The sequence below is a fragment of the Ochotona princeps genome, chromosome 2, assembly GCF_030435755.1.
Source record: "Ochotona princeps isolate mOchPri1 chromosome 2, mOchPri1.hap1, whole genome shotgun sequence".
NCBI classification, from domain to species: Eukaryota; Metazoa; Chordata; class Mammalia; order Lagomorpha; family Ochotonidae; genus Ochotona; species Ochotona princeps.
Window position 1 is genome coordinate 113,070,005 of NC_080833.1, and position 11,780 is coordinate 113,081,784.

Below are 11,780 nucleotides of genomic sequence, written 5' to 3' on the forward strand. Positions count from 1 at the left end.
CAATCACCCCAGAGGAAGCTGAAGTCTTTAAATACAGACTTAAATAATTATGGCTATAGGAAGACACCTGAGAGCTGCTCTTCTGTATGATCCGACCAATCAAGGTGAGGAGTTCACCTTGTTGATGTCTGTTTTCTCCTGGTCGTTCCCTTTAGGGGACTCTCTATGCTATGGCCGCTATAACACGATTGGAGTCCTGAACACAGTCATTACTCTCCTGAATCCTGAAAGAGCCTCAACCCTGCCTGGTCAGATGGAAATCATATTCCAACACTCATGAAGTAGGGAAACTTGTTCTGTGCCTTAGTGGGGCCTCGTGACCCTTTTCTTACAGGGTACTACTTTTTCTTTTTTCTACTGGGAAAATGTAAACACACAATTGTGTCACAAAACTTAGGGACCTAAAAGCATCAATACTCAAAAATGTCACCCAGAGAGGATGATCTGTCACTGGCCTTATAGAATTTTAGGCAGAGGTTTCAAAGGGCTTAACTGGTTAAATTAGCCCAAACTACGATCAGAAGGATGCCAGAGTGAGCCATGAAAACTGGAAAGAGTGAGTGTTGATGCTGCCACCCTCGATGTCACTCCAACATGTGGAACAGAAAGGCAAGGAATGAAAGAGCTGACTCCCATGAATGCAGGAATTTGTCCCCTTTATAATGGAAAAAGACATTCTCTGAGCAAAGACATCTCTGTTCTTTCCTTTTCCTTCTTGGCTCCAGATCACAAAGTCCAAGGAGACATCAGTTAAAAGTCCAGGAAGAAGTCAGTGAAAGTCTGACTTACATCTCAATGTGATGTAAGTGTCAGGTCAGAGGATGAACTGTTGGTGTTTGAGGAACCCTGAGGATGGTTTAGCCCTGCCCATTAATATCCAGGTCCTTCCCTAGTCCTGGGGATTCTCTCCATTTCTATATTTTATTTCTGTCCGTGCTACCTCCTTCTAATTTCTCCAAGAGACAGAGAAGCATCTTTTCGCTGCAAACCATAAGTACCCAATAGGTGAAAACTACTGCCTAGCCTTGATACTGGGTTTGGGAGGACAGAAATGTAAGAGAGTGACCTTCATTTTTCATTTTGTGTGAAATAAAATGATAAAGTAATGGCCTAAAATATTCATAGGTTGAAATATTTGGTCTGTATATCCCTGGTCACCATTTTTTGGAGGACGCTGTCCATGCTAGGATCTCCTGCTAAACACCTATCATAGGCACCAATCCTCTGGGTACACATTAGAACTATATTCCATAGGTGAAGATCTCGAGGTCTAAATAGATAAGAAACATTTCAAAGATTACATATAGGGACAGTGGAACTGGCATTTAACTACAAAGCTGTTTGATTCCTGACCGCTTCACTCCCATCTCACATATCTTGGGATCTGGAGTTGGAAGAGAAATTAACATCAGAAGTGAGGATCATCTTTTCTAGTCCATAGACAGGAACTATAAAATGAAAGACAGTAGCCATCCATTGACACAAAAATGGAAGAAAGTGTGTGTATGTATGTGTGTGTTTTGGAGGCTCCCCAAAAAGTTTAGATCCTAGGAACATGGGAAGTGAGAATGAGGAGGTCAGATGAAGAGATGGAAAAAAAAGATGAATGCATTATTTACCTGTTTTGTATTGAGAACTGAGCTTGGCAATTCATATACAGTAATTCATATAATCTCCATAGCAACGTGATTGGGTGGATAATCTTTTCTCCATTTGATAGCTGAGTAAATGGAGACAAATGGAATAAGCAAAGAAAGCCAGGCTTCTCTCCATTTAAACTGGGGTTAAAGCCAGAGACTTTTATAAGCTCAAATATTTTGTTGAGCTATTTTTCTTTTCTTTCCTTTTTTTTGCCACTGTTGTACAGTTATTAGTATTCCTGATTTTCAGAGATTTTATTGCTCTTAACTGGAGAGTAAATAATAGAAGCAGAAACCACCCTCCATACAGAAGAAAAATGGCTCAGGTTTTAAAACGGTGTTTGGCGACTGTAAGAAGGAATCAGGACTAAAAGGAAAGTTAGTTCTGGACCAAAGATGACTATGAGTTCACACACTAAACTCATCTAAAGGAAAAAAAAAATCAGTGTCTCCTCTTACTGACTTATTTTAGACCTTAGTGACTTTGACTCTGCTTATTTTTCATTTATTTACTTATTTGAAAGGCTGAATTTTAGAGGGGGGGGCAAGATAGCTTCCATCCTCTAATTTGCTCCCCAAATGGCTAGTTTACTCAACAAAATCAGAGCCAGGCTAGTCTGAGGCCAGGAGCTAGGAGCTTTATCTGGGTCTATCAGATGCGTGCAGGAGCCCATGTACTTGAGCCATCTTCTGCTACTTTTGCAGGCCATTAACAGAGAGCCAGATCAAAAGTGGATCAGTTGGTACTCAAACCAGCACCTTTAAATAATGCCAACATTGCAGACCACTGCACTGCCTGTTACACCATGACACCAGCCCCAACAGCTCTGACTTTGAACTGGGCATAGAGGCCGTGTCTCGATTCCCAGAAGTGTGCTTCTCACAGCTCTGTACCTGGCTCAACTAATGTACATGTTAGGTTTATCCTTAGCACTGGGCCTCTAACACAGAAATAGGTATTGCTGGTTTAAGCAAGGTGAGTTTGCGAGGAAATCCACAGTTGAACACAATGATTTTAGTGGATTCTTTGGTCTATATTTACTTCTATCAAAGCTGATTAGGAGTTTGATACTCTTTTTACGTATTTACTCTCTCTCTGCCTCTCACTACATCTTCTGCCAGTCCTGAGGCTCTTAGAACTTGGGAGATCTTTGAGCACTTAGCCAGTGTTTGAATGACAAGTTTATGAAACTAAGAACTACACTATTTTTCAGTCCGTGTGCATGACTGATAATTACCATGAAGAGTTAATTTTCCCACTTCATCTCTTCCAGGCTCAGGTTCTCCTCAATGCCAAGACCCAATTTCACAGTGGTGACAAATTTTACCTTTGAAGGTTTCTCCATTTTTGGGTGGCATCACAGACTCATCCTCTTTGTGGTATTTTTTATATTGTATCTGCTAACTCTCGCTAGCAATGCTATCATCTTGACAATTATTCACCTGAACCACCAACTTCACACGCCCATGTACTTCTTCCTAAGTGTTTTATCCATTTCTGAGACCTGTTATACCGTGGCCATCATCCCCCGAATGCTGTCCAGTCTCCTCGACCCACAACAAGGCATCTCCATCCCTGAGTGTGCCACTCAGCTCTTCTTCTACCTCACCTTTGGCATCAACAACTGCTTCCTGCTCACAGCCATGGGGTATGACCGCTATGTGGCCATCTGTAACCCTCTACGTTATTCAGTCCTCATGGGCAAAAAGGCATGCATACAACTGGCAAGTGGGTCCTGGGGCATCGGACTGAGCACAGCCATCATTCAGGTATCTTCTGTGTTCACTCTGCCCTTCTGTGAAGCCAATGTCATCTCCCATTTCTTTTGTGACATCCGGCCCCTAATGAAGCTGGCTTGTGCTGACACTACCATCAAGGAATTTATCACTTTGCTCATCAGCCTCTGTGTCCTCGTTCTGCCCATGATCTTGATCTTCATCTCCTATGTTCTGATTGTCACCACCATCCTCAAGATGGCATCTGCTGAAGGCCGGAAGAAGGCCTTCACCACTTGTGCCTCACACCTCACAGTGGTCATCATCCACTATGGCTGTACCTCCTTCATCTACCTAAAACCCAAATCCCAGAATTCCCTGCAGGACAGGCTCATCAGTGTGACATATACGGTCATCACTCCCCTGTTGAATCCTGTTGTATACAGCCTGAGGAACAAAGAGGTCAAGGACTCCTTGCTTAGAGCTTTGGGCAAGAAAACCTTCTCTTAGATGACAGTCAGTCTCAGTAATGGTGAAATGAAAAACGTGCAGTGAGCTGACATAGTGTGGGAGTTAGTAAGATAACAGATACTATGAAGATACCAGGTGTCTAATGTGGGAGCAAGAGGGGATAAAATGAAACAAAGAAGGAAAATATTCATGATGTAAGAGGTGGTTGGATTTTGCCAAGCCAGACAGATGGGTTTATCAAACTTGACATAAATCAAGTAAGATAAAGCATTATCTATGCACTGTAGTGTAATCTTAGACATTATTCCTGTTACTCAGGGCATAAGGTATTATAAACCAGCAGGCAGACTGTAAAGAATATATAGTATCATATCACAGGCATTTATGTATGCTGAATCTGGCCTTGGCTTGAAAATCAGAGCTCTGAAATGACAAACCCTTCACTTTGTATACATGACACTCCCAGTGCTACACTTTATACTACAATTAACAACAACAATAAACAATCCACACCATTAATTATTTACCTCGTGCCTGTTACAACATGCATAAACCCTAGACATCTGTCAGACACAAGCTCTGATAGCCAGTTTATAAACTGATTGAAAAGTTTGTCTTTCAGACAGCTGAAGCAACAACAGTAAAAATGTCTTCCCTTCTTACTGGAAGGAAAGCTTCCATCTTTCAACCTCTTTCCCCCTCCCCAGATGCCTGGGAGAGGATGATGGAATCTGCTATTGCTCTGCTCTGATGCCCTCTGCTGGGCTGCACACCCATTCCCAGCTGATGGGAAGGTTGAAATGTTAACTGCTCACAGCTGCTATCTTCTATGAAGAATTGGCTGAAAGAGATCCAAGGTATTGCATTTCTCACCCTGCAAAGACAAACCACAATGAATATCTTAATGACACAGGACCATAGGGAAAGAATTAAACAATAAAAGAAGATATTAACCGAGAGAGAGAGAGAGATCCATACATTTGCCAAGCCAGACAGATGGGTTTACCAAATTTGATGAAAATCCACTAAGATCAAACACAACATGCACTGCAGTAGAATGATCGACATTTTTTTATCTTTATTAATATTTTGCATTATGTGACAGTTTCATAGGCTCTGGGAATCCCCCCACCCCTCCTCCCCCTCCCCTCCCCCCTGGTGGATTCCTCCACCTTGATGCAGTATTACAGTTCAAATTCAATCAAGATTCTTTCCTTGCAAACATATACCAAGCATGGAGTCCAGCTACTTATTGTCCAGATGGGTTGAACAGTTTCTTGGGGAGACCATTTCTGGTCCGAAGTCAGAGCTGGTATAATATCAGAATGATCGACATTTTAAGCCATTTTAAATCAGTGGGTGAGTGGTGCCATTCACCTGGCCTTACGTTTGGACCAATGTTCAGGTAAAACTCTAGAATCCTCTACTCAGTCTCAAGTTAACCTTCAGGAATGGCCACATTTATGCTTAACTCTTCTCTGTTCCATCCTGCTTATCTCATTCCCTTTTGTTTGATATTGTTCCTTTAACCAGTCACTTGTATTGAGTCCCTGATTATTCAGGCTCTGCTTTTTAGGGAACAAAGACTAGCCAAGATAGTATCTGTATTTATTGAATAATCATTAAGGCTTGCTCTCTGTGTTCTCTTTCCATGTGTTACTCTTAGATGTGCCTATTACACAGTACGTATAGATGGTCAATAATTGCTTATTGAAAACAAGAAGGAATATCAACAGCTTTGACAGCCAAAATAGAATTAACATCAGCAGTCAGCCCATGTATCTCCTTTTCTTTTGTTACTCTGTTGCTTGCCAGCTTTGTCACATCTTCCTTTGGTGCTTTTACTGAGTGAATCATTGACAATGGGCATTAGGTTAAACACTAGTCAGCCAAGTCTCATTACAATCCAATGTGATAGGTATTTTAATATTCTCATGTTACAGATGAGGAAACTGAGACCTGATTGAGGAAAAGGCACACAGCTGGTGTCTGGCAAAACCAGAATACCAACATGAGCAATCCTTCCCCGAGGTCTGTTTCGTGATTATTTAACCTCCATTCCCCTTTATAACTAAACTATACAACTCTGCATTACTGTGAAAAGGAGTTTTTCAAATTATGGATCTACATAAATCTCAAAGTCTATTGTGAATATCCTCGAAATTTGGAACTCAGCCAAAAGGTTTTTTTTAAAGTGCATGTTTCAATATTGTCGCTTTAAAAAATATTTCGGTGTGTCATTTCTCTAAAACACCAGGAGGAAAGGTAGAAAGGAGTTACAAAGTGTGCCAAGGGTCATTGGATCCATTGGATTCCTAATCTGTGTACATATCTTCTTTCCTACAGTTGTTCAATCTGCTCTCCTACCAAGAAATCAGTAATCCAGAATCCACAATACTTATGTGGTATGATATTGTACACAGAGCACAGGCTTTGGCCCTAGGAATATTTAATATTCCAAATGGTAGATCCACCCTGGTAAGTGTAAGACCTCAAGAATGTTACTTAACCATCCTGGCCTTCATTTTCCATTTGTACAGTGAGGTTAAGAATATCACTCTCCCAGGGCTACTGTGAAGAGCAACAATGTTCTGGATCTCCTGGTATATGGCAACTATCTTCTCTACAACCACACACTGCTCACCTAGGCACGCCTGATGTGGACACAGAGCTTTGACAACAGGATTGTGATTCACAGAGCAATTTTTCTCTTCCCAGAAGGTTGTGCCCTCACAAGTAGAATTCTCCTATTGTCACTGATCCTATGTTCCAGCAAGAGGAATTAGTTGTTTTCCCAGGGACTCCTAAGGACTACTTCCTAGATAAATCTGCCATGTGCCAATAAATCATTCAGCATCTGTCTGTATTTCTCTTCCAGATTTTTTCCTGATACCCTACTGATTTACTGGCCTAACAAACTCTTCTCATTGCATCAGACCTTCTCTCCTATTTACTCCATGATCATTTCACTGAGCTTCAGAATTAATATTCTCACACACAGTTTTTGAAGATACCACAACTCAAGTGCAGACACCAAATTTTAACCTTATAGTTATCTTTTAAGAATGTATGTTTTCTATCAATAGATACAAATAGTATGCTTCTAGTTATGTAACTATTATTATTATAGATCTATCACAGAAACATATAAAATCAAAAACTTATCACACATAAAATTTGAATATCCTAACTGTAGGTGAGAAGAATAAGGCAGAAGGCAGTTCAGCAGACCTCAGTTAAATCTGTTGTGGGCCTTACCTAGCATCCTAAAGGACTCCTATTAGCAATTCAGAAGTGTCACTGGAATCTCTAGGCCTGAGATACAAATCTAGATTGAATTCCATGAATAATCACAATAAGCTTATAGGAATCTGGTTCCCTTAAAGCAGTCTGCAAGACTAGGAAAGTGCACAACAGGTTCTTTCGGTCATTTTGCCAAAATGCAAAACTGCATTTCTAGGATCACTCTGCATGTGTTCATTAATTTCTACCACCAAATCCAATACACTTGCTGTTAGTGGCAGAGTGTTCTCTCATACATCTCTTACTCATAAAATAGGATAATATTGATTTTATAGGATCATTTTGAAGGATTGAGAAATCTATGCAATTGTTCGATAAATGTTAGTTGGCACTGAAGCTGAGTATCTCTCGTTTTAACTAGGCACTACATTTCTATATCATCAACCCAGCTTCTCATTTCCAAAATGTTTCTGCTTTGCCCAGCAAAGAAATATCATCATAGAGCATTGATCTGTTTTTCACCAACACTATTTGTTTCTGCTGAAATCCCATACCCATCAATCATAACCATGAATCATTAATATAGAGATCATCTAGTTTCATTCATTTGTTAGAAACTAAACATATTTGTGAGTAATCAGGGAGTTAGAAGGAATGCACCTGATGAGAGTAGTTTATGAAAGAATTAGTTTTTCCTCTTCTTGAGCCACACATTGATTCATGCACAAGCCCTATTGATTTACCTCAAATATCTTTCACATCTTTTTCTTCTCTCCAGGCTCCTCATTATCCCTCTGATCAATCCTAATTATCTTTGTTACATCAGCAACCTCACTGGTTTCCTTGCCTCTTCTCACCAACTTGACATTCGTCTTCACATTGCTCCTGCCAAATCCCCATTCTGAGTATTGTCTTTGTACAGCAAGGAAGCACAGTCATTAGAGAAACAGGAAGAGTAAACAGGGTGGCTGGCAGTTACAGAAGTTTATTTCCTTAAGATGTCAGTTGCTAAGGAACTTTGAAGTCTATGAATGGAAAGGATAGGTAGGAATCCGTTGAAAGGCCCCTAAAAGTGATAAAATCCAAATACACAAAAATCTTTTGTAAGCTCGTTTCTCTTCACTTACACAATGTGATTTTCTCTAATCAGCCTGAGTATAATCAAGGGCTGTCTCCTCCCTGTCTCAGTTATATGTGCCTCTCGTTTCGGTTTATCATGCTTGTCTATCACCAGCAGCTAAACTGTGACCTCCTCAAATTCAGCATCTTATTCATTTCCGTATTCCTAGTAACTAGAAAAAGGCTTTATATTTGCTAAGTGCTTGAAGACTATATGGGCATACATGTTACCCTAAGAACTTGCTCCAGAAACAACAGAGTAACTCAAGGAAAGTGAAGCCAATTTTCAGGTGGGTCTTGATACATTAGTAGAAAGTTTCCAAGTGGAGAAGGAAAAAAATCAGGGTAAAGAAAGCAGTGTTAGGAAGTTCTCTCCGGCTCCCTAGCCCCCACGAGAAGCTCAGGGCTAAACACTGTTCACTTTCAATCCTGGATGCTACAGGGCAAAGACAGGCAGCAGGCAATTCTCTGCAGAGCCATGCCTGTTTAACTACTTCTATTACAAAAAGAAAACCAGATTCTTATTCCGGGGAGAGTCCCTGTCTATCAATAAATAGGTCTGGATTTCCTGAGATCCAAGATAGCTTGAGTGTATCTATCATTCTGGATTTTTAAGCTACATAGGTTTAAAAAGAAAAAAAAAGGCTCCCAAAGACAGTGTACTTACTCAAGTAAACAAGGTGCAACTAAACAAATCAACTTCCTCAACTGCTGTTCCTTCTTGAAGAAAAACTTTTCCCAGCCTCCCAAAGCATTCCCTGGGACTGGGTAAATGTCCCACACATAATGAGGTACCTAGGTACTCTGTTGTTGTTGTTGGCATCCTACCAGTCACAACATGGTTCTCAGAATGTCTTCAGGAAGTGACTCCCAGAAACCTGGCTGTCTGATCCTTTGAGGGCATCTTCTCTAGTTTCATCTGTAGGATCTGTCAAACAAGGCAAGGGCACCCAAGTCTCCACACCTCCACAATATAATGTATTTGTGTCCTGCCTGCCTGGTCTCAACCACTGTCATAAATTCTTCTGCTCGATTTGCTTTTCCCTGCACATCCACAGCGTGGCCAAGGAATGCCAACATCTTGATTTTTACTCCTTGGTCTTTTCTAACCCAGCTCTCCTGTTGTGCCTGGGGAAAAGGCAGAGTCATGTAAGTGCTCTTTCGAAAATGGAATGATATGGGGCTTGCTATCCATGAGCTGACTTCAATTTATTGTAGTAAAACAGCTCTTGTCACAGCAGGGAAGGTCTTCATAAGGATGTGTTTGTTCTTCTTTCTCTTGATTTCTTTTGAAGAATTATAGGCTCCCGAGGGTGGAGGATGCTAACCAGGTTGTAATAGCCATTTTTCTGTCTTAAGACAGCATGCCATAGCCAGAATAGATAAAACTCCAGCCCAATATTTCTCAATGGAAGTGTTATTGATGTTTGGAGTATGAGACTTTTCCCATGTACAGGACAGTCATGTGTATTACACTGCATGTAGCATGATTAATTTCCAGTAATACCTGTGCCCATCACTGTAACAATCAAAGGCTTTATCAGGCATTTCTGATTTCACCCAAGTTGCCATACTAACCTATGACTGGAATATTTTGCAGTGTATGTTCAACAGGCTCACAGAAAGATGAATGGCCTTAACTACATATTTTAATGTTAAATGACTTTCTCCACTGAGAAATACTCTCCATTGCAGCTGTCCTCTTTTAGCATTCTTAGCATTATTGATTAACAGCTGGTCATCAATAACTTGTAAATAGGGTTTTTTTGGTAATCTTGAGGAAATTCTCCATGACTAGGAACCTTCACCACTGTTGTGATTTAATTTATGCAAAAGTTGCTTTCTGAATATGCATAAGAAAATTAGAATATAATTTAAATACCACACAGGAGCTTATTGTTTAACGAGACAAAAATGTGAAATATTACAAAAATTGAATTGATCCCTAGCCTTCAACAAACTGATATATCTTTAGTGTGACTCTGTTTTTTTTTCTTTTCAGGGTCTGCTTTGGCTTTGGGTGAGGGACACTTGACTTTGTATCCTTCGTGATATAATTGTTTAACCTTGCCACATAGGTGCAAAGTTTGTCTACTGATGAAGTTCTACTGGCTGTAAAATTGTCTTCTGGTTTGGAGGAGGTAAAGGTATAACATGGTTTATAACATGCATGAATCAGTGCCGGGAACTGTCAGTAAATTTCCATCATTCAGACAGCTCTGGGGAGAGGTGATGTTGGTTAAGACTTCCCTTCCCCTTCTTGAAAGCTGGATGAGCTTTTCTGTATCCATATTGCTTTTCCTGCATACAGAATGTGAGCAGGGGCAGGAATGGGAGATGATTTACGGTTTTGAAAGTAGTTTCCAGTCCAGCCCTAAACAAATTGTTTTCAAGCATCTAACTTATGCATAATCCTGAGTCCGTCAGATATAAAACATAGACTAGGCATTACAAAGTTGGTAAGTATTTATGTGAAAGGTACAGCAATAATGGGGCTACAAAATAATCAACATAGACACAAGAGAGTCAGAGTATAATATGATTGCATGGGGCCTGAAAACTTGCACTAATCTCTAAAGAATGGAGAAGACTTAAATGAGAGAAGGAAAGAAGCAAGGATTGTCAGAGGTTGGGAAGAACAGCAGGAAGGAAGTAACAACATATAAGGGTTTATGGTGAGGAAAATTGGACTATGTAACTCTGGGATCTATGGCGAAGTAACAGACACAGAATGAAAATATCCAAAGTTATATAAACGCAGGATTAACTTTAATCCACTAAGAAATTTATCCTCAGATTTACAGCTGAGAACTCAATTTGATCCCTTTTGGAAATGTGCCTAACTCGTCTTACTGAACTGATGTAACTTTTACTATTCTACGTTGCAGATTCAGTAATCACTCAGCGAAGAGAAAGAACTACACTTTCATCACTATATATTTATTTTTCAATGTTTCTCAGCTTCCATGAGCACCAGTTCGCTCTTTTTGTGGTGTTCCTTACATGATGTATCTTAACTATAACAGGCTGTGTAATCGTTGTGACCATTATCCAGATTTATCACCATCTTCACTCCCCACTCTACTTCTTCCTGGGCCTGCTGTCCACTTGTGTAAATACATTTGCCACTCTCCCAAGGAAGGTCTCTAGCCCCGTGGGCCTAAAAAAGTCTGTACCATTGGCTCCTGGCTTTGTAAAGCTCCGACTGTTGCAGCCATTCAGGCAGTAAACCTATGTTGGGAGTGCTCTCTCTGTCTCTCTTTCTCTAACTCTGCCTTTTAAATTAAGAAACTTTTTTTGCTTACATTTTAGGCAGAATTCCCTTAAGGTCCCTAACACACCCTTCAGGCAAGAGTATGAGGAGTGCAGTTACATATGTTTGGTTCCCCAAGACCATTCCTAAGTAGGAGGGAAAATGAGAAACAGAAACTTAACATAACTGCCAGTCTCAATGATAAAGAAGTCCCTGGATGAAATGATGCCCCTGTTTTTGTGACTAAATAGACAAATAAGAATAAGACATGCCTGTAGCAAAGGTCAGGCAGTAGTGTGAGCCAACGATTTTTCATTGACCTTTTGGTCTCTTAATGA

At 40.3% G+C, this 11,780-nt stretch overlaps 1 protein-coding gene across 1 annotated transcript; it reads left to right on the top strand.

Annotated features, from left to right (window-relative positions):
* The first annotated feature begins 2,930 nt into the window (after positions 1-2,930).
* On the top strand, positions 2,931-3,866 carry LOC101526818 (olfactory receptor 10J4). The gene has a single exon (XM_004589062.2). It carries the CDS (start codon positions 2,931-2,933, stop codon positions 3,864-3,866), a length of 936 nt encoding a protein of 311 aa, XP_004589119.2.
* The last annotated feature ends 7,914 nt before the right edge of the window (positions 3,867-11,780 follow it).

What these genes read in the sequence shown, in the direction of transcription:
- LOC101526818 (XM_004589062.2), top strand. Translation starts at nt 2,931, where the DNA reads ATGCCAAGACCCAATTTCACAGTGGTGACAAATTTTACCTTTGAAGGT.